At 45.5% G+C, this 26,728-nt stretch overlaps 2 protein-coding genes across 5 annotated transcripts in view; one reads left to right on the top strand and one right to left on the bottom strand.

Annotated features, from left to right (window-relative positions):
• Positions 1 to 8: 8 nt before the first annotated feature.
• Positions 9 to 13,252, top strand: Gstz1 (glutathione S-transferase zeta 1). 3 transcript variants are annotated; one of them, XM_010645573.3, is made up of 9 exons: positions 9 to 175; positions 5,779 to 5,830; positions 7,848 to 7,915; positions 8,468 to 8,548; positions 8,846 to 8,974; positions 10,657 to 10,735; positions 11,282 to 11,334; positions 12,013 to 12,062; positions 12,862 to 13,252. In XM_010645573.3, the coding sequence occupies exons 1-9, from the start codon at positions 161 to 163 to the stop codon at positions 12,986 to 12,988; spliced, it is 654 nt and encodes a 217-aa protein (XP_010643875.1). In that variant the 5' UTR covers positions 9 to 160; the 3' UTR covers positions 12,989 to 13,252. The 3 variants fall into 3 exon arrangements, with proteins under 3 accessions (XP_010643875.1, XP_033622761.1, XP_019059888.1); XM_033766870.1 differs by lacking the exon at positions 9 to 175 and adding an exon at positions 5,413 to 5,511; XM_019204343.1 differs by lacking the exon at positions 9 to 175 and adding an exon at positions 5,413 to 5,511 and having other exon boundaries at positions 11,282 to 11,392; positions 12,862 to 12,948.
• Positions 13,253 to 19,369: 6,117 nt separating this feature from the next.
• Positions 19,370 to 26,728, bottom strand: part of Tmed8 (transmembrane p24 trafficking protein family member 8) — a 29,124-nt gene continuing 21,765 nt past the window's right edge. Inside the window, exons 3-6 of one of the 2 annotated variants that reach the window (XM_019204320.2) lie at positions 26,355 to 26,484; positions 24,273 to 24,414; positions 23,766 to 24,071; positions 19,370 to 22,566 (exon numbers count right to left, since the gene is read on the bottom strand). In XM_019204320.2, coding sequence (XP_019059865.1) covers positions 22,349 to 22,566; positions 23,766 to 24,071; positions 24,273 to 24,414; positions 26,355 to 26,477 — 789 coding nt within the window. In that variant the 5' untranslated portion in view covers positions 26,478 to 26,484 and the 3' untranslated portion in view covers positions 19,370 to 22,348. The remainder of the gene's footprint in view (positions 22,567 to 23,765; positions 24,072 to 24,272; positions 24,415 to 26,354; positions 26,485 to 26,728) is intronic. The other variant, XM_019204321.2, reaches the window with a different exon arrangement.

Below are 26,728 nucleotides of genomic sequence, written 5' to 3' on the forward strand. Positions count from 1 at the left end.
CACCCCGAAGCCGTAAGAAAGTCCATAGCGGACCACCCCTCGCTGCCAGGGGACCAGGCCGCGGTCTGATTCGCGGGAGTTTCACTGGACCTCGACCGCCGGCGAGTGTCGAGCGGGGGCCAACTTCCCTGGCTGGAACAGGGATCGCCAGGAGTGCGAGATGCAAGCCGGGAAGGTCTGTGTCGTGAACCGCCGGAGAAACTGAGCAAGGCGGGGTTGGGGCCAAAGGCGCCCCGCTCCGTTTTGCCCACGGTTCCCACAACGACTCCCAGAGTGCCGTGCGTGCGCCGCGCCTGGCTCGTTCTGCGCCTGCGCGCTGCTTGGGGGTGGGGCTGGGGTCCGCTACATACCCTCCGTGTACTGCGAGCGAGTGCGGGACGGGGCGCTCGGTGGTGCGTATTTGGCGTGGTGAGCTCGTCCTTCTGTCTCCCAAAGCACGATATCTTCTAGGAATTGTAAATGTCCCTCGCTTCGTGGTCCTGCACAGCTCTGTGTGCTCAGTTTTCGGTTAGTCGGCCCTAACAGTTAACAGATGACCTTCCAGGGGTGTTTGCATTTCAAGAGAGCACCAGGGGAAGGGAAGGCTGTGGCGCTTTTAAGTCATCAGAGTCATTTGAGGAGCTTCCCAGGTGTAACACGCACTTCCCCCAGTCAGCCCTAGAGCCACCTTATTAACTTCTGGTGGAAAGGGCTAAGAATCTGTTTCACAAGCACAAAACTCAAGCTCAGTAAGGATTGAGAACCACTGTTAAAGTCCTAAGGAAGGTGGCACATCAGCTGGGACTTCACATCACCTTGACAGTGTTCAGCCTTCTCACTTGCAAGTGGGATTTTAGAAATTTTTTCAGTAAAATGTGTAAGAGACAATGTAAAAGCAGGGGTGGGGGTGTGACTTAGTGGTAAAGGGCTTACTTAGTACACATCAGGCTCTGGGTTCGATCCCAGCACCGCAAAATAAATTAATAATAATAAAACTTACTGATCTTGGCACAAGCCTTCAGCACTCTGGGAGGATAAGAGAATTGCAACTTTGAACCTAATCTGGGTAATTTAGCGATTTAGCGACCTTACCACAGAATTTTAAAAATGGGGATGTAGCTTAGTGTGAAGACCCTGGCTTCAATACCTAGTACTTAGAAGCCAGAGTAATCAAACATACTGATGGCGATGGACACTACTTGGATTTAAAATTTAACTTTACAAGTGCAAAAATGAATGATTTGCAGTAGTGCTCTTACCTGTGGTTTCTCTTTCCATGGCTCATTACCTGTAGTCAGCTGTGGTCCAAAAACATTAAATGGAAAATTCCAAAAATAAAAAACCTAAAAACCCAGTCTTCTTGGCAGGCAAGACACTGGGAATCCAAGCTCTCCCAGAGTGAGCCCCAGTCCCAAACCCAAAAGTTCTCCCTTGTCCTGAAAGCACCTCTTGGGGGATATGTGAAGATGGTCCTGGGATACAGAGAGAGCAAGTGTCTTTTAAAAAGGAGGATTTGGGTGAGCACAATTGGGTTCTTTTTCTTGGAGATGGATGTCTTTCCTTAGTAGTGAGTAGTGTAAGGATGGGGAAAGCCGGTTCAGAGAACAGTTTGGTGTGCTGGGGTGTCAGAAGGGAGAGGCAACTCTGGTAAATATGTCTGTAGTCAGAGGAGTGGTCGTTGTGTGGTCTGAGAATTTTTAAGAAGTTCTTTCTCATTGATCTAAATAAATATGCCTGTGGGAACATTTGTGAGTGGCAATCACCAGTGACTCTTAGGTCCTGCTTTGAAATGCTGATTACCCAAGAACTAGCAGAGAAACACCTTTGTATAGAAGAGATCACACTCAGCTGCCTCCTGGGAGGAAGTTAACCATACTCTGGCGGATAAGGGTAGAGGATCATTAATCGGTCCTGATCAATTGTTGCTACTTTGGAACCTGAATCCACTGCCTCCAGAATGTTTAAAGAAAAAATTGACAGCAAAATGTGTAAATGAAATGGCCTGATTTTTAAATATTGACAATTAATTGAAACCTTTTAAAATACAGAGGCTCCCTGACTTACAATAGGCTTGTATATCAATAAACCTATAACAAATTGGAACAACTTTACGTCAAAGTGCATTTAGTGTTCTTGATCACAGAGCTGCAGTTTGCTGCCACTGTCTAGTGTTTTCAGGGAATATTATACTATATGTGAAAGGAGGGTTCGCGTGCCCTTTGGGGTGCCCCTTCCCAATTAGGCCACTCACGCACCGAGAGGTCCGGCAGGAGGGAGGCGAGCAGGAGGCAGGAAGGCAGAGAGAGAGAGGAGGAAGAAGAAGCAGAAGGAGAGAGAAGAACAAAGAAAGGAAGGTCCTTTTATCAGTTTTGGGGTGGGCTATTGCTTATTTATGAGGAGTGAGCTACTTCTAACCTATCACAGGCCAGATTGCTTTTATGGGCCCAGTCCTGCAGACACAGGTTTCAACTTTCCTGGACCACTGTGGCCATGTGGGGGGAGGGAAACCAGAGATAAGGGCATGAGGTCATTTTAGGAGCCAAGATGTACCAGGAGAATGCAGCCTGTGAGGCGGCGTTACCACAGCATACTTTAACGTGATCAATTCCCTAACAATATGTATTACTGATACAGGAGAAAAATTAACCCCCAACCTGTTAGATATCACATGTGCCAAGTCCATGGTGTCACAACATGGAAGAATGAAGTTGGGAACTACACAAAAGGAGTTAGGAGAATTTTAAACTTTCTGGGGTCTTGCTATGCAATTCAAACTGGCCTCCAACTCAGTGATCCTCCTGCCAGATGTGTGCCACCACACCTGGTAAAGTTAAGAGAGTTTTATTGGAAATAAGGAGAGCTCCTGGATTTGTGGGAAGGGTCCTGAATGGGGTGGCCACCAAAGCCCTTTGTTGTCAGTGATTTATACAGCAAAATCACAATGTGGATATTGTGACAAATGGTGGAGGAAATGAGACCACCCAAAAAGCCTAGTTGAAGGTGGTGAGGCACAGACTTTATTCACCTGGGTGCAGGTCGACTGAGGATGACAAGGCTGTACGTGGCAAAGAAAGAAAAGGCAGGGGATTTTATAGGGGATTGGGAATTGGTCTGTCACGTACAGGGGTCAGAGCAAATATTTGTGATCAGGGACCATGCAGCAGTCAAGGCATATGTATGGATGTTATCCAGTACCTTGGCGCTGGGAAGATGTTGTGCTGTACTTTGTAGTCTTATGTCTTTTCTGTAACATCCCATTCTGTGTTCTCTCTGCTCATAGATGGCACATCCTGCAATTGATCTTTAGCCACCAAAGGAGCAGCATGTTTTTGCTGAGGGCTGCAGTTTTTTTGTATCTCCTAAAACTATAGCTTGGAATTAAACAACATATGCATTAAATAGGTCATGGCCAGATGAAGCCTGATAAGTACAAAGTTCACCCACTTGGGTGGCTGATTCCTATCTGGACTTACTGGACCAGGTAGTGCTAATTACAGTGTAATCTCAGGTTGCTGTTTATCCCTTAGGGAGGCCTATAGGTCTTCCATTTTCCTCCAGCCACAATTCTGATGTCTTTTTTTTTTCTGCCTTCCTTCAGAGCCCAGTCCCTCCCTGACTGTATATTTCTAACTTAGCTGCCTATAGTATCATTACCCTGGAAAAAGATCAAAGTTCAAAATTAAGTATGATTTCTAAGCCAAAGAATATCCCACACCGTCCTAAGTCAGGAACCTTCTGTACTGTGTAGACTAACCAACACCTGAGTGCTAGGTAGGGCCCTATGGACTGCCAATGGCAACCTGACCTTTAGGGTGAATTGGTATGCCTGCCGGCTATTTTTATGAGGGCAGCTGGCAGTCTGCAGGATTGGTGGAGGTAGGAGATGGACACCAAACCATCCAAAGTTAGAATTCTTGGCCTTTATGCCACTGCTGGAAGGAAACTCTGAGAGGAGCTAAAGACTAGGAAAGGCAGGGCTTTGTCCAGATCACAGATGTGGTTCCTGCCCTGGGTCCGGACCCCAGCTATGGCAGCTCCCACCCCGCTGCCCAAGATGGGACCTGGCTCGGTCACTGTTCTAGACAGCTAAGTTAGTTCAAAATGTGATGGGCAGTCAGGCGGGTGGGCCCTCCAAGAAGCCAGTGCATAAGCTGAGAATACATGTAGCGGGTAGAGGCACATTGCTTAAAGGCCAGGCCTCAAGACAAAGATGAAATGACTATACCTACTTCCCCAGGGAGAAACAATCATGATTAATACTCTGGGCATCCAGACGAAGACCTTAACCCATCCCCATCCCTTTGAGGAAAGGGCTTTGTTCTTTACATGACTTGCTTCCCCATTGGATCAATATTACTTCAGCAACTATACTTATTATCTTATTAGTCTACCATAGTTTTGTCCTCCCTTATATCCACCTCATGATTTCCTACTCATCTACAAAGCCACCCCTATAAATGGAGTCTTCAGCCACCCATTCTCTGGGTCCCCTTCTGTCTTACATGCTATCTTTCCCTCAATAAATATTTCCTACTCTTACCTTCCATTCTTAAAAATTCATTCTTCAATTTTTAGAGAACACAAACTCATACGTCTAACAGGTTTGGAGTTACATCTATTTCCCCTACACCATTCCTAGATTATCACCATGCTAGGTCTTGAAGGTCCCTATGGCCGAAATAAGGAACCTTGAAAATAAGTTTGGAGGTTTGCTGACTTTTGTCACAGAAAAATAAATTTCAGAATGCATCAGTAAGAGGCAAGATAAAGGTTTATTAGGCAAAGACTTTATTGGGCAGAAATACAGTATAGGATGCATGAAAGGGTGGAGTACCAGGGCTCAAAGAGATGAGGCATAGGGCCGGGGATTTAGCTCAGTGGTTCTGCCACCTGCCTCACAAGTGCAAGGTCCTGAGTTTGATCCACACTACCAAAAAAAAAAAAAAAAAAAAAAAAAAAAAAAAAAGCACACTACTGTTGGGAACTGTTTATGTGTTTTCTGTGGTGGAAATCTGGAATTTGATAATCTATAATCTTAATTTTGTCTAGTGAGTGGGAGAGGATGGCCCACCCACAGTGAGATAATGGACACTTCATAGGGAAACCCCAAAAGGGTGATCCCTTCATGGGTAAAATGGAAAGGGCAAGCCCATTTGTAAGGTGCAAGGGAGTTGCCCAGGATTACTCTGTTTTGGGAGAAAAGAGAAAAAAATAAACAGCCTGTATTCTGATGCTGCATTTTTTTTTCTTCAAAATAGTTTTTAAAATCTGGATTTCCTTTTCTGCTTTCTACCTAGTTTTCACTTCTGTCCTACCTCTGCTCCACTAGGAGCATGAGAAGACTCCCACAAGTTGGCAAGAGATGCCCTTTCTGACCAGAGTCAAAGTTCCCCTGCTGCCTGTGAGCTCAGCTCCCCTATTGGCTCACGGGCTCCACCCCTTCAGGGTTCCTCCCTTCCTTGCAACTCTGTGAGAAGGGACTTTTCTTGGGAAACGGGTGGTCACCATAGCACGATGTCTGAATCTAGCAAGGTAAGGCAGGCACTTGAAAGCTGCTGCCCCCTGTAGAGCCTCTCCACCCTCATAATCCTGCTCAGCACAATTGGGAATCAGCGGGTCTCATGTGACTCAGAGCCCCTCACCACAGAGCTCTGAGTCAGCGCTGAGTTGCCTAGACAGAAGAAACAGGTGGCTCAGAGGCCCTGGGCTGGTATCTGAGGCCCACTTTCTGGCGAGTTCTTGAGGCTAGAAATCCACCCTGCCTGGGTTAATGTGTGCCCTTTCCCTCTTTCTCCTCAGCCCATTCTCTATTCCTATTTCCGGAGCTCCTGTTCATGGAGAGTTCGAATCGGTAAGCACTGAGCACCTGGGTGGGGTGGGGTGGAGAAACCTCGGGTGCAAAGCTGCCCTGGGACAGAAGGGGTATTCAGTCCAGACAGGGCTTTACCCCCCCCAACCAACATCTGCAGTCTCCAGGATCCCCTAAGCCTGAATGGCACCTCCACCCAGGAAGTCCAACAAGAGGGTACCAGGGTGAGAGGAAAGGGACTTCCACTTCCCCGTGCTGCTCTCCAAAGCCCCTTAGCAACCATGCTTAAAGCAGGTTCACAAAATGCAGAGGTTCCTGGTAACTGGCAGGGAAACAGCTGGCCTCCATCACTTCTTATCTTATTTGACCTGGCAAATTAAACAGAACTTGTTGGTGTCAGCTACAGAGGCTTAGAGGAACAGAAACTAGATCCCTTTCCTTTAGTCCTAAATTGGACCCTTTTCTCCCTCAGTTTAACACCATCCTTGCCAATGATCGCAGCCACAGCAGCTCATACTGAGGAAGTGCTTGGTGCTGAGTGATTCTTTAAAAATTATTTATTTTTTTCCCTTTTCTGAGGCAGAGTCTCATTATATAATTTGGGCTGGACATGAACTCAGTATGGAGCCCAGCCTAGGCTGGCCTCAAACCCACATCCTCCTGCCTCAGCCTCCTGAGTGCTGGGATTACAGGTGTGTGCCACCACGCCTGACTGTGAGCGCTTTTGTGTGTCTGACTGCTTCTCATCTGCAACCACTTTAGGAGCGAGGGACTATTCTTTCTCCTGTTGTGCAGATAAGGAAACTGAAGCAGAAGAGCATTAAATAACTTTCCACCATCTTGCAGCTGTTAAAAGGTTGAGCTGGTGTTAGAACTAAGTAATCTGGCTACAGAATTCATGTTGTTTTGCTTTGGTTTGGAGCTAGGGATCAAACCCAGGGCCAAGTATGCTCAGCTTTAGCACTGAGCTACATCTGCAGCCAGAGCCCATGCTTTTAACCACTACACTTTGCTGCTTATCGCGTGGGGAAATTGTCACAGAGGCCCATCACTCACCAGAGGACATATGGCAAACAGATGTGATGACAGTTGAACTCAAGCAGCCTGTCTCAGAAGCTTGACCCTAACCACAAAGCCACCTCCAGTAACACCCCTCCCTGTCCCCGCAGTCCCACAGTGGAGTTGGTGGCATCAGTAAGCAGAGGCACTGGGTGCCGAGAACACACTCCTTTCCTTGGGCCCAGAGCCTCTGTCCTGGCTGAGCCAGAAGCCACAGCAGTAGGAGTGCTGTCCGTGGGGCCTGCTTTGCCTTGGCCTCTCCCTCTGAACTCCAGCCACATTCACTGCACAGAGTGGAGGTGACGGGCACCAAGGAGGGACCTGGCCTGTCCCAGGCTCTCCTCCCTCTGTGACATGTCTTGCTCCCCCCCCGCTCCTTTGCCTTTGCAGGAGACTCACACTCACACACGTGGTCCTCTCCACTAAAGGAACACACCGAGCATTTTTACTTTCACCTTGCCAGGGGATGGAGAGGAAACCTGCTCATTGGGGTCACCAGAGAGGCCAGTGTCCACCTTGAATCTGAAGAGCCCTGAGAACAGAGAGAATGGTTTTGAAAGATTCTTCTCTAAATAGTTTTATTAGCCCCTCATGCTCTGCGTGACCCCCGAGCCATCTTTCCTTGGCCCCTAGATGCCTTGTTAAGGGCAGTGAAATACCCTGCTTACTACTGTTCAAGGCCCTAGAGGGGAGAAGTAAACACACACACACTGCTGTCCCCGGGAGCCTGCAGTGGGGGCCACAACTCAACTCAGCACCACGCGGGGAGCATGAGGGCCCCATTAGAGGTCCAGAGGGTGAGGTTTCTAAGAGGGTAAGAGAGGCTGGAATAGAGTAGTGGGTAGTGACAAAGCTGGAGACAAGAGGATAGTGCCATGCTGGGTCTTGACCACCAGCAGTATGGAGAAGCCACCTTTCAGTAGTCTAAAATCTCCCTGGGAGGGTTCTTGGGAGGGTAGCTAGAAGTGATTTCCTGACCTTCCTATGTGGTTTCTCCTAGCTTTGGCCTTGAAAGGCATTGACTATGAGACAGTGCCCATCAACCTCACAAAAGATGGGGGACAACAGGTAAGGAGGCTGCCCCCAGACCACAGTGTGGAGTTGGACCTTGGAGAGTAACCAGCTGGGGAGGTGGGTGTCTGTCTCCAAGAAGTACACTGATGTCCCATGGTCTCTGGTGGCTGGAGAATGCTGCTAGCTTTCCCTTTCGTGACAAGGTGTTAAGATGTATGGCAAGAGAAACCAGGGGATGGGCCTAGGTTCCAAGCTCATCACCACACCCTCAGAGCACCAGTGCTTCAGTGCACATTGGTGGGTGGCGAGAGGGCCCTTGCCCCATACTGGGCTCCCTGGCCAGCTGGCTAGGGTAGGAGTTGCCTTGGTGGCCACAGTAAGAGATGCAGGGAAAATCACATAGCCAGGCCACTGGGATGAAGCCTACAGCTCAGCAGCTGCTAGGGCTGAGATGCTGTATGGATTACCCCAGGATTATCTTAGGTTTAGGAGCTAGGACCTTCCTAGAGAAGGGAGATACGGATGGGTGGCAGGCCTGCTTTGGTTGGCTGTGCTCCAGCCAGCTGAGGCCAAGCGACCCAGCCCACCAGGACCTTGTCTCCACAGTTCTCTGCAGAATTCCAGACACTGAACCCCATGAAGCAGGTGCCAGCCCTGAAGATTGATGGAATCACCATTGGCCAGTCAGTGAGTATGGAGCAGTTCTGTGAATGATAGGACTGAGTGTCTCTTCCTTGCTTTTGTGTGTGACTAAGGCACACATAGTAGAGGCTCAAATATTTGTCACAGAGAGATTTTGGGAGATGAGGAGAGAGTGGAGCATATAGGAAACCAAGTTGTGCAGGACAAGGTCCAAAAAGGCTTTGTTGGGCTCTACCTGAAGAGTGTGAGGAAAAGAAGGTAGCGCTGGAGAAAGAGGAGGTTTCTGGCCCTGCCTCTTGTGGTTTGGGGGTCTCAGTCTCTCTCAGCGCCCTCTCTGGACAGCTGGCCATCATCGAGTACCTGGAGGAGACTCGGCCCGCTCCACCACGACTCTTGCCTCAAGACCCAAAGAAGAGGGCCAGTGTGCGTATGATTTCCGACCTCATCGCTGGTGGCATCCAGCCCCTGCAGGTGAGGCAATTGTACCCCTACAGCGTTGCCCACCTCCCACACTCATGCCCTTACACACTAGCTGTGCACAGTGAGGTGCCCAGCTTGGGGGTGGGATAGCGAGGGGACAGAGAAACTCTCAAGAGACTTTGACCTAGGCCATGGTGAAAGGGAGCAAGGATCGGAGAAATCCTCCTCCACCCTCATAGGTCCCCAGTTGTGTTCCAGGAAGCCATAGGTCTCCAAGAACACATCTAGAGGTGGTGAAAAGGCCAGGTGGCAGGAAAGGAGCTGAACAGAATCAGGTCCAGGCTGCCAGCATTTAAGCCAAGCGGCCTCCTCATCTGTTCTCTGCATACATTTCATACCTCATTTTATTGCACTTAGTGTTATTGTGCTTTAAAGATAGGGTTTTGGTTTTTTTAACAGTGAAAGTTTGTAGCAGCCTTTCATCAAGTAAGTCCAGTGGTGCCATTTTTCCAACAGCTCAGATGATTGTTAGCATTCTTTTTTTTAAAATTTATTTTGGTACCGAGGATTGAACTTGGGACCTTGCACTTGCGAGGTGGCAGAACCACTGAGCTAAATCCCAGGCCTGTTAGCATTTTTTAAAACAGTAAAGCATTTTAAAAATTAAGCTATGTATATTTTTTAGACATAATGATATTTTACAGGTAATACACTATATAGTACATAATGTAAATGAAATTTTATGAGCATGGGAAACCAAAATTCCACATGACTTATTTTATTGCCATGTTTGCCTTATTGTCAGTCGAGATCTAAGTCTGAATTATCTCCCAAGTATGCTTATATTGGGATTCTCATAGCTGTTGTTTTCCCAGTACTAGGGGTTAAACCAAGTCCTCTGCACTGAGCTGCATACCCAGCACTTTTATTTTGAGATAGGATCTCACTAAGTTGGTAAACTGCCCAGGTTGGGCCCAAACTTGTAATCCTCCTGCCTCAGTCTCCCAGAGTCCTGAGATTACAGGTGTGTGCCACCATGCCTGGCTGTGGTGTTTTTTTTGTTTTGTTTTTAAGATTTTCACTGGTCAAACAGAAAAGCAAATATTAAAACTGTTCTTCGGTGCCAACTCCTGATTTTGTGAGAAAATAGCCCAGAAAGGGGGAATGACTTGGGCTGAAGTCAAGGCTAAGACCCCTGTGCACCTCGTGCCCCAGTCCCATGTCATCTTGCTGTTTGAATAAAGCAGACTGCAGGAGACCCACATCCATTTACAGACAAGGAAACAGAAGCAAAAGTAAAATGGATCCAGGGCTGCAAGGGTGCACCAGTTTCAAACCTGGTGCCCCTCCCTCCCATAGCCCCCATCCACACTGAACTCCCTTCTTCATAAAGGACCATGTAGGGAGGGAAGAAGCATGGGTTCAAAAGAAATGGGCCCAGGGTATGGTCACACCTGCCAGAGCCATGGTTGTATCCTTTGTCCCCATTGCACAGGGCTTTCAGACAGCTAGGGCCTCTGGGGCAGCCTGAGAAGTTGGCTGCAGGGATAGCTTCTTTCCTCCAGCTTCAGGGCCGTGATGGGAGCAAAGGGTTCATGGAGTCCAGGGAAGGGTTGGACTTGGGGGAAAGCCCAAGGCAGATGGGAACTGAGCTTCCCTGAGAGGAAGCGCTTGGCTGAGGGTCAGGTTCAGGCCAGTCTGAAAGCATCACAGATTTTCCTTGGGCTGCACAGAACCTGTCTGTCCTGAAGCAAGTGGGAACGGAGAACCAGCTGCCCTGGGCTCAGAAGGCCATCAGTTTTGGCTTTAATGGTGAGTCCTCACTCCTGTGAGCTGCATCAACATGACCCCTCAGAGAAACGACCCTGGGGCTCAGGGCCCTGAGCACCTGACCAGCCTCCCAGGCTGTTTTGGTCTTGATGATAGCATTGATGAGGGCAGGGATAGAAGGCAGCAGACTGGGCAGGCATTCAAGCATTCACGCATTGAGCTCCAGCACTTCTGGAATCCTCAGTATGGGAGGCTCATAGTCCTGTAGAACTGGACGATTCCAACTTCTGCTTCCCTGCCCACTCTGGCCAAACCAAGACCAGCAAAAGCATGGACCTGTCAGTTTGATAGCTAAGGCCTGGGCCAGCTACAAGTCTCATTACTCTGCTTAGATAATTGTGGCCACACTCGGGGAGCTAGATTTGTCTGCAGAACTCTCTCCAGTCCTGGCTGCAACAAATCCTCCCACATCTTTGCCCCAGCCTTCACTCAGATAACTACTCATTCTCTAACTGTGGGGGCCACGGCTCAGAAAGGCTGAGGTCCCCTTTCTGTGCCCAGACTGAGATGACTCATGTCTCCCCACAGCTCTGGAGCAGATCCTGCAGAACACAGCAGGGAACTTCTGCGTAGGAGATGAGGTGAGCATCCCATCTGGCTCACCAGGCCTCCTTGGCTCAGCCATCTCCTCCACCTCAGGTAGGCAGGACTCACAGCTTCCTGCAGAGGCTCATGCAGGCACATGCTAAATCTCTTCTTGTCACGATCTCCAGCCAGGCCATCAGCTTATGGGGAGCTCCTAGATCACTCCTAAGCTTCCCCAAGAGGAAGTGAGGTGCCTGTGTCAGAAGACTGCCCCTCTGAGACAGCAAGGTAGGCCAGGCATCCGCTGAGGAGTTAGACTAGATGATATCTCCTTTCCTTCTCAGTTCTGAAACCCTAGGATTCAGATACCCTTTAGTCCTACAGGCTTTGGCTCTGGACCTGTAGTAGGTCTGGTTCCTTGGCTCCTGAGGCATCTGTTCCCTGCTGGGAACCCTCACGAAGTGCCTGGTAATAGCAGTTTCAACAAGCACAGTATCACCAAGGGAAGCAAACCTTCTCTGGCCACCCACATGGATGGTTGGCAGGGTAGCTGGAGCTCTGCCTGAAGCAGTGCAGCTATGGGGGACAGCCAGACAGCCCAGGGGAAACGAGGGTGAGAGTGGGGTGGTAGGGACAGGTGGAAAAGCCTAGCCAGATAGGAAGGAAGATCAGAGGCTGGCATCCTCAGTGTAGTCACGGCTCACCCCATCACAAACCCCCCGATTCCCTTTCAGGTATCCATGGCTGATCTGTGCTTAGTGCCTCAGGTAGCAAACGCTGAAAGGTAAGAGAGCCCCGCCATCCTTCCTTCTGCTTCCATCCAGCTGGGCCTTCCACTTCAGCTATTACGTAGCATCTCATACAGACCCTTCCCAACTGGTCACAGGGCCCACTATGCTGGGTTACAACAACCACAATGGCCCTGAAGACAGGGTGGACAAAAAAGCAACAAAATGTCCTATGAAGCCCACTGTAGCCCAGGTGATGGTGTACAGACAGTACCTGCTCCTGAGAGGAGGTGGCTCACCGGTGGGGACCCCAAGAGCCTGCTATCTGCAGATATAGCTCTGTGCTCTACAGAGAACTCTGTTTCCTTGTACCAGCCCTTCAGTTGCATGTGAGTGAGTAACTCTGGAAGGGACCAGGCTAAGCTAGGCATTAGGGATATGGAAATATATGACCCCTCCTGCTCCTAAGAAGCTTGTGATACGTAAACACCTGGCACTAGGCTTACACATAGCAGGTTCTCAATAGAGTCACTGTTTAGCTAGAAACAGTAGGCAGAACAGATGCCAAATGATACCGCACCAAAGCCAGGGATTTAGCTCAGTGGCACTATGGCTGCCTCACAAGCACAAGGTCCTGAGTTTGATCCCCAGTAAACATATAAAAAAAACCAACAAATGATACCACACCAGACCTAGCCATCCCAAGAGCTACATGTGAATAATGGTCTCCACAACAAGGCTGCTTCTGTCATTCCTTGGTCAGCCCCATGAACTTTATCTAGCCTTGCCTTTCTTTCCCTCACTGCCTACTATGTCCCTGAAAACTCTGGCTTACAAGGTGTTTCTCTCCCATAGGTTCAAGGTTGATCTCGGTCCCTTCCCTACCATCAGTCGCATCAACAAGACACTGCTGGCCTTGGAGGCCTTCCAAGTGTCTCACCCCTGCCGGCAGCCAGATACACCTGCTGAGCTGAGGGCCTAGCTCCCAAGCCCTGCCCCACCGGCACCAGGCAGGGCACGGGAGCAGACAGCTGCTGGGTGGGCTGAAACAAGTGAGTCCTGAGTGGTGAGGCAGGAGGCTCGCACTCTAGCCCTTGGATCTGAACTGTAGCTGTGGGTCTGCTTCCCCCTGAGCTTCGTTCTGCTTCAGTCCCTGTCAGATGTCAGATGTCCCTTCATCACCTGTCAGATGTCTGAAAGGACAAAAATGTCACCTGCTGTCTGTGTCATAGGGTAATCATGAAGACAAATATTTACATAAAATTCAGTATTCTATTTTTTAATGTTCTATTTATTAATCATCACCATAATCCCAATTTTTCCAAAGCCAGCTCTGTTCTTACTACTCTACCATGAATTTAAATGCAGATTAAAGATCTATCACTTACCTTCTTCTCATTTTTTCTGAATTTTTATAATCTTAGTGGATTTATAAAAGAACTCACATGGGCTGGATGTGGTGGTGCACGCCTATAATCCCAGTACTCTGGGAGGCTGAGGCAGGAGGCTTGCAAATTCAAGCCCAGCATGGGTAATTTAATCAAGACGCTGGGAGTGGGAAGCTGGGGGTATATACCTCAGTGTGAAGGTTCCTATACCACAAATAATAAATAAATAACTACAGAAAGTTTCACATAAATTCACAGAATAAAAAGGAGATGAAAGACAATTGAAAATATAAATCAGGTTCATTGAAGTATAACTCAAAATGTTTTAGGTGCACAGTGAAAAAGTTTATTTATGACAGATTTCAAAATCTGAAGAGAAGACAAAGAATGCACAAAAGCATCACAAAATTGTTACATAATATAAAAACACCAGAACCGAGCTATTCAAAGAGCATAGCTCAGGATCATCGGTGTATCACAGCAACACATTCAGTGCCACAGGGTGAAAGAGTCTGGTATTTTCAATGAAAAGCCACTCAGCAGGACAGAAGAATTAAGTAACCGTTTGGGTTCTTAACACAGAAATTGTTGATATTGACAGCATTTCTCAAGATAGGGTGACATATAAAACAAGTTGACTAAATGATTAGGGTATGTTTGTATTTTAAAGAAAAAAAGACAAGGCTGTGTTAGTTTCCCTTCAACACCCCTTTTTAATGTCAGCATCAGTGTATAATGTAGAACAGAAAGGAAAGACTGTCTTCACGGTTGGTAACTGCTTAAATATTGACTAAGAAAACATCACTTTCAATCAACTGATGATGAGTGCATAGCAACAAAGCAGACCCTTCAGAAATATAAGCTAAGTGGCATAAAGTAGTTTAGGAAATCTTCAAGCAGCTTCCTGTAGTCCCTTTATCCTTACCCAAAGTCTTTCTTAGAATTCACAATTTTGTTTTGGTGGTAATGGGGATCAAACTCAGGACCCTGCACTTGTGAGACCGGCATGGCCCCACTGAGCTAAATCCCAGGCTGCCAGAATGCGCTATTTTGACTACAAAACATTTAGAAATGATTTTTAAATCTAAAGCATCCCAGTATTTCTTCTGGGAATTTCAAAATGCTTCCCATTATTATTAAGGGAACATGGGTGTATCAGAGTCCTGGGTCACAGGATTGCTTTCTGTAGACTTTACTTGTTCTCTAACATGGTTAAATGGAAATAACTCAGTTTGGTTCGGTGAAAACTAACTCACTCAGGAAGAGAAAAGTGATATTTTTATCATGGACTTTTAAGTAAAATGTACTGTGTAGGACATTAGAGAAGGAATTAAGATATCTTTCAGATGATTCATGGCCCAAACCTAAGATCAACAACAACAATCTATAACAAAAGATATTACAGACTAGGCTTTTCAACCCTGAGTGATGAAGAAAGTTCAAGAAGACCCTTAAACTGACAGAGTTAAGGGCTCGTCAATACTACTGTGTACCACTGGTATACAGTATTATACCAGTGGATGCAAGTCTATGGCACACATGCTGCAGCGGGCTGTCTGGACCATTGAAAGTTCTAAAAGGTTCACCATCACTGCTATGTACAATATATTCTAACCTAAATCTTCAGAACGGTCTACAATCCTCTATCAAAACTTTAGAAAATACAGTCCCTGAAAGCAATTTCATATATTACCACTGGTATACAGTATTATACCAGTGGATGCAAGTCTATGGCACACATGCTGCAGCGGGCTGTCTGGACCATTGAAAGTTCTAAAAGGTTCACCATCACTGCTATGTACAATATATTCTAACCTAAATCTTCAGAACGGTCTACAATCCTCTATCAAAACTTTAGAAAATACAGTCCCTGAAAGCAATTTCATATATATATAATCTGCTTAAATGATAAGAAAACTGTGAAATTTCATAAAATAGCCCGTATCTCTAGATTTCTAGGACATGTTTTCAACATGTCTGAGAACAGTGGTGGCACACTTACAGGACGTATGCCGCAGCGGGCTTTTATATCACTGAAAACTCTGACTGACTGAGAAGGAAGAAGAGTAATGACATGATACGTGATCCACATGCCTGGGGCCTATAAGAAATTATGGTGCACAGAGTAGAAATCAGATCAGGCGTTCAAACCAGTGACCAGGATTACAAACAACTTCAAAGCCACTTTTCTTACCTTTGCACTTAGTTTGTGAGGAATGAAGAATTTTAAATGAGCCATAGTGTCCATACTATATCAAGCTTTAGGCCATTAACTGTGGTTTTTTTTAGCTTCAATACAAGGGATTCAAACAGGAAAGCCTCTGGGTAACCTTCCTGGTTCAAGTGGGGACAATGCACATTCTAGAGAGCGGAGTCTGAAATCTGGCTATGCAGTGCTTAGCAAAGTTTTCTAACCTTTGGTCAGACACTGCGGCCTAACCTCATCACCTCTGATAGCTGAGGTGATGTTTAGGGATTTATGTAGGTGGAGTTCCACAGAGCAAAGAACTGCCACTAACCATCACCATAACACACACAGCCAAAGCAGTTCTTGCCTAAATATCTCCTCCTATTCCCAAAAAGAGTACTTAGGTCACTGGAAAGCAGATACTTGTGACTTTTTTCTTTTTTTTATATTGGGGATTGAACTTGGGACCTTACACTTGCAAGGCAGGCAGTGGAACCACTGGGCTAAATCCCTGGCCCACTTGTCACTGGCTTTGATACTCATTTTCTACTCTCCAAAGAAGCACATGTGATGACTCACTGAGCACAAACACAATGGATACAAGGACTTGCTCCCTGTAAAGAACATACATCCTTTAATGAGCTACCTGCCCCTCACACAGCAACAAAATGGAATTGCCTTCCTTCAGGCAGAAGCACCAAGACTCTGCAGGGATGGCTACTCTTCCCTTTTCCAGCAGATTTTGGTATCTACGCATTCTACAGTTAACCTAGATAGAAACTAGTTAAACTGCTAGGCATGCTAGTGCATAATCCCCGCACTTGGGAGGCTGAGGCAGGAGGATCGCTGTGAGTTCAAGACCAGCCTGGGAGTTCCAGGTCAGTTTCAACTACATAGTGACACCCTGTCTGAAAACAACCCTCGCCCCCCACAAAAGAAACTAGTTAAACAGGTTGATGTGCATCTTTTTTTAGCTCCCAAGGGAAACTAAACAGAGGTCCTATGATGGAGAGAAAAAACTGTGTTGTGTTCAACTTACTGCTTTGTGTGCACCCATCTCACATAGGTTAAAGTTACCAATGTGATGGGCTTCACTGGGCCTACCTGTTATCCAAACCTACTCATATGGTTTAGGCTCTTAGGTAATGATCAAATGAATCTATTCCATCCGTATCCAAAACCAGTTGTGGCTACAGTACCACAGATGGAATTAACTCCTCTCTGCCTTTTTCTATATGTTTTTCATGGCAGACTCTTAAATCCCAAAGAACAGAGATAAAATCAATCCTCGGGTCAGGATTACATTTAGCAGAGGCGTCCTCAAAAATAAGCTGAGTGTGGTAGGTGCACGCCTGTAGTCCTAGCACTCTAAGAGGCTGAGGCGGGAGAACCTCAAATTGGAGCCCAGTGCGGGCAACTTAGTGAGGCCCTGTCTCAAAATAAAAAATAAATTAAACGGGCTGGATTCGATCTCCAGTACTGCAAAAAGAAAAGAAACCTTTTAGTTGATCCTGTTAGAACATAAAGGGATCTGGGAATTCTTAACATACACAAGGAGAACTCGTAATGCTTCTGGGTTAAAGAACAATTCTAATGAACAAAATGCAAAGTAACATATTAAATTAAATTAGGGTAAAAGCAAAATTCCTAAATATGTTTGAGACCTCTGCTTTCCTCTTTTGCTTTCAGTCCTTGCTATCAATTTAAAGGCAGTTCTCAGGTGGCACAAAATTGCTTTAACTTCTGCCCCTCTCTCATTCTCCACTGAAACAAGTCTTTCATGTGTATACTGGAGTTATTCAACTCCACACCTTAAAACCACAGACCTTGAGGTTAAAAAGCAATTTTCCGGGCCTGGGATTTAGCTCAGTGGTTCTGTTGCCTGCCTCACAAGCACAAGGACTGGAATTCAATCCCCAGTACCAAAAAAAAAAGCAATTTTTTGCAGAGAAATGGTCTTCAAAAATGTATAGAAAAGGAGCCGGGGATTTAGCTCAGTGGTTCCACTGCCTGCCTCGCAAGTACAAGGACCGGAGTTCAATCTCTGGTACAAAAAAAAAAATACACACACACACACACACACACACACACACACACACACACAAAATACAGACTAGGGTTTGGATTTTCCTGAATCCCATTAAAGAGGGACTGAATAGGGGCTCATCAAAATATTTATGTTGTAAATTTATGTATTATGAATTTCACAAGGGCCGGGGATTTAGCTCAGTGGTTCTGCTGCCTGCCTTACAAACGTAGGGTCCCAAGTTCAATCCCTAGTACAACAAAAAAAAAATTCACAATACCCAATTCAATTGATTAACATAAGACTTAATGTGCTCACAGATGTAGCTCTTCTACATCCACATTATAATGGGACAATATGCACTTTTAAAAGTCCATTTTACTTTCTTATATAACAGATAAAAAATATTTTTAAAAAGCATGAATCAATTCATTAAGAAAAAATATTCTAACTTCAAGTTGCTATCGACTTGTAATAAAGCTACATGTTATCTAAGGATTGAATTTAGTCCTGAGCATGTATCATAAAGCAATGCAGATTAGAATAAAAGTCTGAAGAGCAGCTTCTCAAGTACCTTCACACTGACATGCCAGTTAGAAAGGAAAATGGTGGAGATCATAGCCTGAGGGAAGGGAGAAATTCAGCATAAGTTTTGAAAGATGGAGAACAAGACCAGTGACATCCCAAGTAAACCATGTTGATGAAACAGGCCTGCAAAAAACCAAGGCACTCTCACACAGGAGACTTGATACGCACAGGAAACATTCTTTAACTGGACACTTGCCAAGAGAAATGAGTTGAAATCATCCTTATTTAAACAATTAGCAGTTAGCCGGGCGTGGTGGCGCACACCTGTAATCCCAGCACTCGGGAGGCTGAGGCAGGAGGATTGCTGTGAGTTCAAGACCAACCTGGGCTACACAGTGAGTTCCAGGGCAGTCTGAACTACACAGTGAGACCCTGTCTCAAAAAACCCCCCAAAAAGTTCGAGACCAGCCTGGGCTACATAGTGAGTTCCAAGTCAGTCTCAACTACATAGTGAGACCCTGTCTCAACCCCCCTCGCCCCAAAATTAGCAGTGAAAGGACTGGGGATTTAGCTCAGAGGTTCTGCCGCGTGCCTTACAAGCACAAGGACCCAAGTTCAATCCCCAGTACCAAAAAACAAAATTAGCAATTAAAGCCAAACTTGGTGCTGCGTACCTGTAATCCCAGCACTCGGAAAGCAGAGGCAGAAGGATCACCATAAGTTTGAAGCCAACCTGAGTTACATAGTGAGTTCAAGGTCAGCCTGAACTACACAGTGAGATCCTGCCTCAAAAAAGCCAAACCAAAACAAAAGTAAATAAAAAAAAAAAAAGTAGCAGTGGATAATTTTAAATTTTATGTGCCATATGAGTGTGTGTTTATACTTTTTTTTGTTTGTTGAGAATTTTCACAATAAAATGCTGGAAAAAATAACACTTTAAATATGTCTTCCTAGCCAGGCATGGTGGCACATGCCTATAATCCCAGCACTTAGGAGGCTGAGGCAGGAGGATTGCTAAAGTTTGAGGCCAACCTGGGCTACATAGTGAGTTCAAGGCCCACCTGAACTAAGAGCAAGACCCTGTCTCAGAGAAAAAAAAAAAAAGCTGTCTTTTTCTTTGTTGTATAGGGGATCAAACTCAGGACCTTGCGCAAAGCTGTCTTTCTTTGTTGTATAGGGGATCAAACTCAGGACCTTGCGCTTTCCAGCCAGCACTGAGCTAAATCCCCTGGCCAAGTTTTCTTTTCTAAAAGTTTCATCTCTCAACAAAGCAGCAAAATGAAACAAAGTAAAGAAATTTAAGAACCCAGCCGCTCTGTGTAGAGAATTCCAATCTCTGCCATACTATGAAGCGATTTCTTTAACTGTTTAATATTTATTTGTACTCTAGGGAACAGAGTGAGCATGAAGGCAAATGATTTTTCATTATTGGTTCTATAAACTTGAATAGGAAGGGACCAAGGGAGCGACAACCTCTAGAATTTGCTGGGCCATGAGTTCTCAGTAATTACCTGTGCTTCAGTAAATAATAGTTTGTTCCTAAAGTTCAATTATTTTAGAAATTTAGTATGAGAACAATGAATCCATTCAACAGTGAAAATATCTTCTTCAAGCTATTTTGTGCTACTGGAACAAAGAAACCCCACTGAGAAAAAAACAGTAAGGAATATAATGTAACAATGCCCAGGACTTCAAAAGGGGCCAGAGAGTACAAGGCACATGACAGTGATGAGAACAAGTCTTTAGCTTCCCTGATGCAACAAAAATAGGATTCAAAAGAAAATAAGCAAAGACAATTCCATGGTGAAAGTAAAAATTAATACGTATTATCCTTGGGAGCTTACTATGTCTGACCTGATAGCTCCATTTGGAAAGAAAGTCAGAAGTTAATAATAAATAGGAAAAATAAGCGAGGCTTTTGCTGACTAGAAAACAGCTCAGTAGAAAATTATTTAACAAAGATTCTATTCAATTACCTAAGGCATGATTCAACTTCGGTGATGAAAGAGAGTTCACCCAGCTATCTGATGAGGTGATGCAGAACAAATCTGCTTTTCACTGCACAAACAGTCCCTCAAATAATTTATTACAACGTACATAAATTTTGGCCAGTGTAATCTACAAAATACATCTATAGGGCGGGGGATGTAGCTCAGAGCTGCTGCGCTTGCCTTGCAAGCACAAGGTCCTGAGTTCTATCCCCAGTACCGCAAAAAAACCAAACCAAACCAAACAAACAACAACAAAAAAATACATCTGCGATGATTAAATAATGGAAGTGTGATGCTGCTGGGAGAATAGGAATGCTAAGGCCATCCACAACACGCTATCCTTCTCAGGGCTTTGCTTCCGGGGGACAGGGGTCAGGATGTATTGCCCCTTGTTCCTGACAATATGCTACGACCCAACTATTGAGGGAGTCCTGCTCTTACAGTGACTGCTTTACGGGGAGGACGAAGTGAGGCATCCATATAATGAAGGCATGAGCTGAAGGAGACTACCCAGGACAGGAGTCAGAGGAGGCGAAGGACTACACAATCCCAGAATCATAGTGATTAGCTAGTCACTGATCGGCCGGTCAGTTCCTCTGCGCTCAGATCCCAGCAAATGCGTGGATTCCCTCACCACTTAGAATTCCTCACAGAGAGTCTGGGCTGTACCTAAATACAGGGTAGGCTAGAGTTGTCCATGTCTGAAGGGCCAGACTCCTTCCAAGGTCTCACAGGACTGACCTGCAGGAATGAACTTAGTGGCTTCCCACATTCGCCTACAGTCATCATTTTAACTCTGAAAAGGCAGTGGCCTCTGGCTCAGAGCAGATGGGAAGCCTTCTGAGAAACAGATGGAAATGGATTCAAAGGCAAAATGAAATATGCTAAAATAAATAAGGAAAGGAATAAATAAATCTAATTATTCAAAACTGGAAAGGAGTAACAGACTTAACAGAGGAATAAGAAACAAGGAGGTACAATCGACTGCCGAGGGCCTCACCTCACCTGGTGCTCCTTCTCCACCTGAGGCCCTGGCACCAGCTGCACTCCCTGGTGCTCCTGAGCCTCAGAGTGAACAGAGTAAGAAAGGCTTTCACCAGGGAAATGCAAGCTTTGGTCAGGTAAAGAACACATACAATCAGCAGTAAAGTGATGTCTCATTATCACCTTCCTTAGGGTCTCTGAACACCAAAAACTTTAAGCCACAATGCAAAAATCCTAAGTCCAGAAACTTTGGAAACCTAATTGGGTTGCACTGAATTTGGTTCTAAAGCAAAATTTCTAAATAACACTCCCACCATAGAGATGGGAGGGAAAAAAAACAGTGGGGTATCTGGAGTGGTTTTTTTTTTAAGCTTTTCTTTGAAATAATATCATTCCTACCTTAATTATATATATTTCAAAAATTAACACGACTTTCAAAGGGGTAGGTTCTGACATCAATTCAGTACCTAATCTCCACCCTTTCTGCATTTAACTTCTGGTACCCTTGGTAAAAAAAAAGAGTTCTTGAAATAAGAAGTGACAGAAGCCAATTTTCTTCCCAGAAGATCTTAGGTTACGCTGATACTACTTTAGATTGCATGAAAGTTCTTGCTGTATGGCAAAAACACAGACTTAAGAAAAAGAAAAGAAAAGGAGTCTAACTACCACGAATAATAATATCCGTCCAAGGCAGTGAGGTCTCCCAGACTGTTCCAGAGACCAAGAAAACCCGGCAGGCAGGAATATGGCAGTGGTGAGAAGCTGGATAGAGCTCTCTCTACCCAAGATGCTGGGCTCCCTCGTGGACAATGTGCTTTACCCTCTTCTGGCACCTCAAAAAGTAAAGAGGGTGGGTGCCACCAAATGCACTGGTGTTACACGAGCAAGCAGCAATCTGAATGATAAGCCTTGCACCGACATAAATCTATTTTAAAAAGATAACATTCTACTTCCCTTCAGGCTTTTGCCTGGTAGGTGCCTTCAGAGAGGGATTTTGCTGGAATTTGAAGCAACAAGAGCATGAGTCGGGGACCACAGAACAGGGGTACTCTACACCACCAACTGCAGAAGCCAAGAAGGGGAAAAGGCTACGTGAGGCCAAAAGTCAGGCATGCCAGGCAGGGCAGGAGGCCCAGGAGCCTCACACACTTTCAGCTCTTGCCAATCCAAAACAAGAGGCACCAGCTCGTAGCCTGCTGCAGCCAGCAAACATGGCCTGCCCCTGTCCCAGTGTCCTTCAGCTAGTGTAGTAGATGTGGAAGTAGAGAGTCTTGTTGCGCAGCAGGGAGTAGGAGTTGTCAAACTTGAGCAGGTAGATGCCCTCACCAGGGTAGTCATGGCTGCCAGCCTGCACATCTCGGTGGCTGTCCCGCCGGTACACAGGCATGACTTCCCCATAGCGACCTCGCAGGGAGCTCCTGGAACCTCTCTCCACATCTCCCACAGGGACAGGTTCTACAAGAGCAAAACAGCAGAGTATGTGGTGTGAGTTTAGACACTGCACAATTTCACCTCAAGGTAAAAGGGTGGGCCAGGGGGACCCTGTGACTTCCGCCTGCGGGATGCTATTAGCCCTGATATGGGTGTTTCAAAATAATTTGTGAATCTTTTCAAGCATTACAATGACTACTGAGTGATAATAACAGTGCCTCAGGGTCTAGGAGTGCTAAATCTGCAACAAAGTGGTAGCCATCTCAAATGCTAGTGATGCCTCCACTGAGAAATAATAACAGCTTGATAAAGTCTGGATACCTGGATGTTTCTGAGGGGGCAAAGGACATTTAGAGGGAAAGATCTGAAAATTATTTCATTGACTAGGTGAAAGGACTACCTAACAGAAGCAGGAAATGCAGATTAAACACACTGCACAGAGTGACCCTAAAACTTTCACCTAAAAAGCAACTGAGATATAAGGTCTTCCTCGTCTATGAATACCTACAGATTTCCTTGCAGACTCGCTAGACTTTCAGGCTTGGCTTACAGTCTTGAAGGAGCAAGTTAAAGGATTGATTTTAAGGTTATATAAGAAATCAAGGACTAAGGCTAAAGCTGAAAACCAACTCCTAGATTATCCTTTCAAAATGTTTCAGGATCATTCTGAGTAGATATTACAAATAAAAACTGGAATGTCGCAGAGACTACTCTTAAAAACTTTCAAAACTGCTCTGTACATGAAGCAGAAAGTAAACCAGTTGTCAGTTATGGCAGTTTGGGAGGAGACAGAATTGGTACATTTGGCAAATTATAATCACTCTGTTTGGTTTCAGGCTGAGGATAAATATCCTCAAATCAAGAGAAACATAATATAAAATAATGTTTTATACATAATCTAGTAAATTCTGACTCACCCCCTCTCTGCCCCCACCCAATCCCCAGCTTCACAGGGAGAATTGTAATGACTAGGTACTGAGTAAAAGAAGAGTCAACTTTCAACTAAGGCCTCGATACCAACCCCACCGGAATATTCTCTGAGGGTCTGACTTAGGCCTGCACCATTCCACTTCAGCTTGCTATGCTGGATCCCTCGCCTGTAGTGCTCCTGGATTCTCCTTGAGTGCATTCTGAGGAAGAGGACTACTACCACCCAGGAAGTGGTCATTCAAAATTAGGTTGAGCCAAAGAAGAAAACTATAAATTGTTAAAATTTTATTTACCTTCAATCTCCTCCTCGTCATCTTCTTCTTCCTCTTCATCCTCACTGGACTCACTGACCTGCACGGTTATGTCAGTGCTGGTTACTGGGGTCCAGTCAAAATAAACTCCAAAGCCAATGTCATAGTCATCGGTTGCAAACTCCCAGCAGACACGCTTCCCCTCTGGATGGGTGGGTACCCGGATGGTCACCACCTCACCCCGCTTCACCACCAGACGGCTATTCTTCTCTTTGCCCAGCTTGCTTTTGAATTCCTTCACCTTAGCAAAGGTCCAGATGCAGGGAGGAGCCATCAGAGGTGGGGAGACTGAAAGGACAGACAGATTACTAGGAAACCGAGGAAATGCTATCACACCTGACATTTGCTTAGGGAGATTAGCATAGTCTAAGCCATTTTATTGGTTTATCTCACTTCCTTTCACAAGTCATCTTTCCTTCCAGCTGCCTGTATTCTTTACATAGCTACTGAAAACAAACAAAACACTTTCCATACTTCCAAAGGTCTTACCTTTTCTGTGGTCCCCCAGAAGATCTGCAGATTCCAAATCAGAGGAAAGAACATCTATAGTTCCTGTATGCTCAGACTGGATCATAATGATGTCCCCAGATCTTTTTGGAACTTGGTATTTGGCCATCTGCATAATAGAACACTGGTTTAAAGACATATCAGAATGGCAGATTCCAATTAGCTTCTTTCCAAACAAAGCCTGACCCACCCAGCCCTCCACTCCCTCAACTTAAAGCTTAATGTGCTATTCAATATTCCGTCTCTTTTCTTCTGGGTACAAACTGCTAATCACTTCTATATATTTAATGTCACCAAAATGTTCCCTAGCTTAAAGATTCTTTCTTGTGCTTTCCTACCTTTTGTAACTTTTAATCCAGACTGTATAAAATCCTTCTCCACAAACATCCCCTGGGCTAGTTACTGATTTCTGCATCAGAAGTATTCCTGGGCTATGCCTTGTTCTCATGTCAGCTTGCTCAGGACCACCCTGTGGGTTCTCACATGGCAGCTGTCACACCTGGGGTTTAGCTCAACTCTCATTCTGCCACACATGCTCCTGCTATAAGGGTTACTTCTACATCGAGTGCTACTGCTCACTCAGAGGTTAGTTCTGCATCACTGCCAGTCTGTGTCTGTCTGTCTAGCTGTCTCCCTTCTTTCCTCCCTCCCCATGGTACTAGGGATTTAACCCAGGGTCTTCTCACTGAACTTTTATTTTCCTTTTTGAGACAGTGTCTCACTAAGATGCCCAGGCTGGCCTCAAACTTGTGTTCCTTCTCCTGTCCCGGAGCGCTGGAATTATAGGCATGTGCCACTATGCCTGGTCTCTTTTTCCTTCCATTATCCCCTTTCTCTGCCTTTCTTTCATCCACGCCTCAGCGCATGTTGTCTTACCCTCTATGTCCCTAACAATGTTCTATGAATAGTTACAATTTCATCTTCGCTGGGCTCTAGAATTTGCATTGGAACAGTATATTTGTTGCCAGATATCTGATTTGCATGGAAGAACAAAATGGCACTTGATACTCACAGCCCTCGCTCACCACGTCAAAGCCCGCAATCTCTACAGTGGGTTTCCCTACTTATCACCCAGATTATGCCGTTTCACAATATTATACCTCTATCTCCTTCCCCTTCTCCAAGAAATGCAACAAAAAAATCTATACCCACTTCCCACAGGGGAGAGCATGTCAGCGAGTCAGCAATCCAGTGAAGAGGCGGAACTGAATTGTGAGAATAACTAAATCCCAGGTGTGCTCTCCCAGTACTTGTTTCAGGAGAGCAAGCCCTCCAGCTCGCACCTCCATCGCTAAGTGAAGCCAATCAGGTTTTGGCTAGTATGCTTTAAGGAGTACTTTTCCAAAAGGATAAACAATGAATTTAGTTTGCAACTTATTTAGCCGCCCAGCCGTAATAAAGTTAATAACAGCCCTTAGTCTTAGTGTCATTTGTTAAATGGGGACGTGATGGTATCCATCTCACAAGGGTATTCTGAGGAGGAAATGAAGTGCTGTAGATAAAAATGTCTGTGAACTATAAAGCATTATGCAAATGATATAGTTTGGTCTTTTTTATTCTAATACCTATGCTAATACACTACAAATAACCTCCACCTCCCATGAGGACCACTACTTATTAATACCACTTCTGGGGCCAGAGATTTAGCCCAGTGGTTCCACCACTTGCCTCACAAGTTCAATGTCTGGTACAAAAAAAAAAAAAATACCACTTTTATACATTCTTCTACCATAAATACTAAATAGAGCTTCCATAAAACAGTGAGATTAAGAGTTAATAACTGAAGGTTCATCACATCATGAGGATTTTACTGAATATTCCTTCTAATATTTCACTGCTTGAACACGTGCCTGCTGGGTGCTAGCACAACAATGAGCCCTGAGTGAGATACAGATAATTCTCCAAATAATTAAAAATGAGATGGACCAAAGGAGCAAGGAAAGAACTCTGGGAACCAGAGTTCAGGAATCAGCAATGGTTTTAATTCTGACCCATCCCCTATGTATCTAAATTTTGGTACCATGAACCCCTCCCCTTATATGAGACACAGAATATTCTCCCTACCTTGTTGAGGACCTGGGCCTGGTCTGCAGGCAGTAAATCCTGTTCCACCAAAGCCTGATTTTCCAAGGTACCAGCTGCTTTGCGTATATCTTCCGTGGCATCCTTACTCCCTGGAGATACCATCTGTGGCCTCTCAGAGGATGAGAGCACGTCAATTTAAGGGCTATTTGAAATAAAACAACATTCCCCACCCCTGTTCTCTGCCTTCAGGTTTATTGTCACCTCAGCTGCCAACTGCCAAGGACAGAACTGGCCCACAGTAAAGCAGTGACGGTGTAAGGATACATGGACTGACAAAGCTACATCCTGGGCTGTGGAAACCATGGGAAACACACACACAGTTCAGTTATCTGAGGTTGACTCCATGTGTGGTT

This window comes from Fukomys damarensis, unplaced genomic scaffold, assembly GCF_012274545.1.
Source record: "Fukomys damarensis isolate Sample0158 unplaced genomic scaffold, DMR_v1.0_HiC HiC_scaffold_21, whole genome shotgun sequence".
In the NCBI taxonomy this organism is placed as follows: Eukaryota; Metazoa; Chordata; class Mammalia; order Rodentia; family Bathyergidae; genus Fukomys; species Fukomys damarensis.

What these genes read in the sequence shown, in the direction of transcription:
- Gstz1 (XM_033766870.1), top strand. An exon ending in TTCATGGAGAGTTCGAATCG is followed by an intron (nt 5,831 to 7,847) that starts GTAAGCACTGAG and finishes GGTTTCTCCTAG; the next exon opens with CTTTGGCCTTGAAAGGCATT. An exon ending in GTGGCATCCAGCCCCTGCAG is followed by an intron (nt 8,975 to 10,656) that starts GTGAGGCAATTG and finishes TGGGCTGCACAG; the next exon opens with AACCTGTCTGTCCTGAAGCA.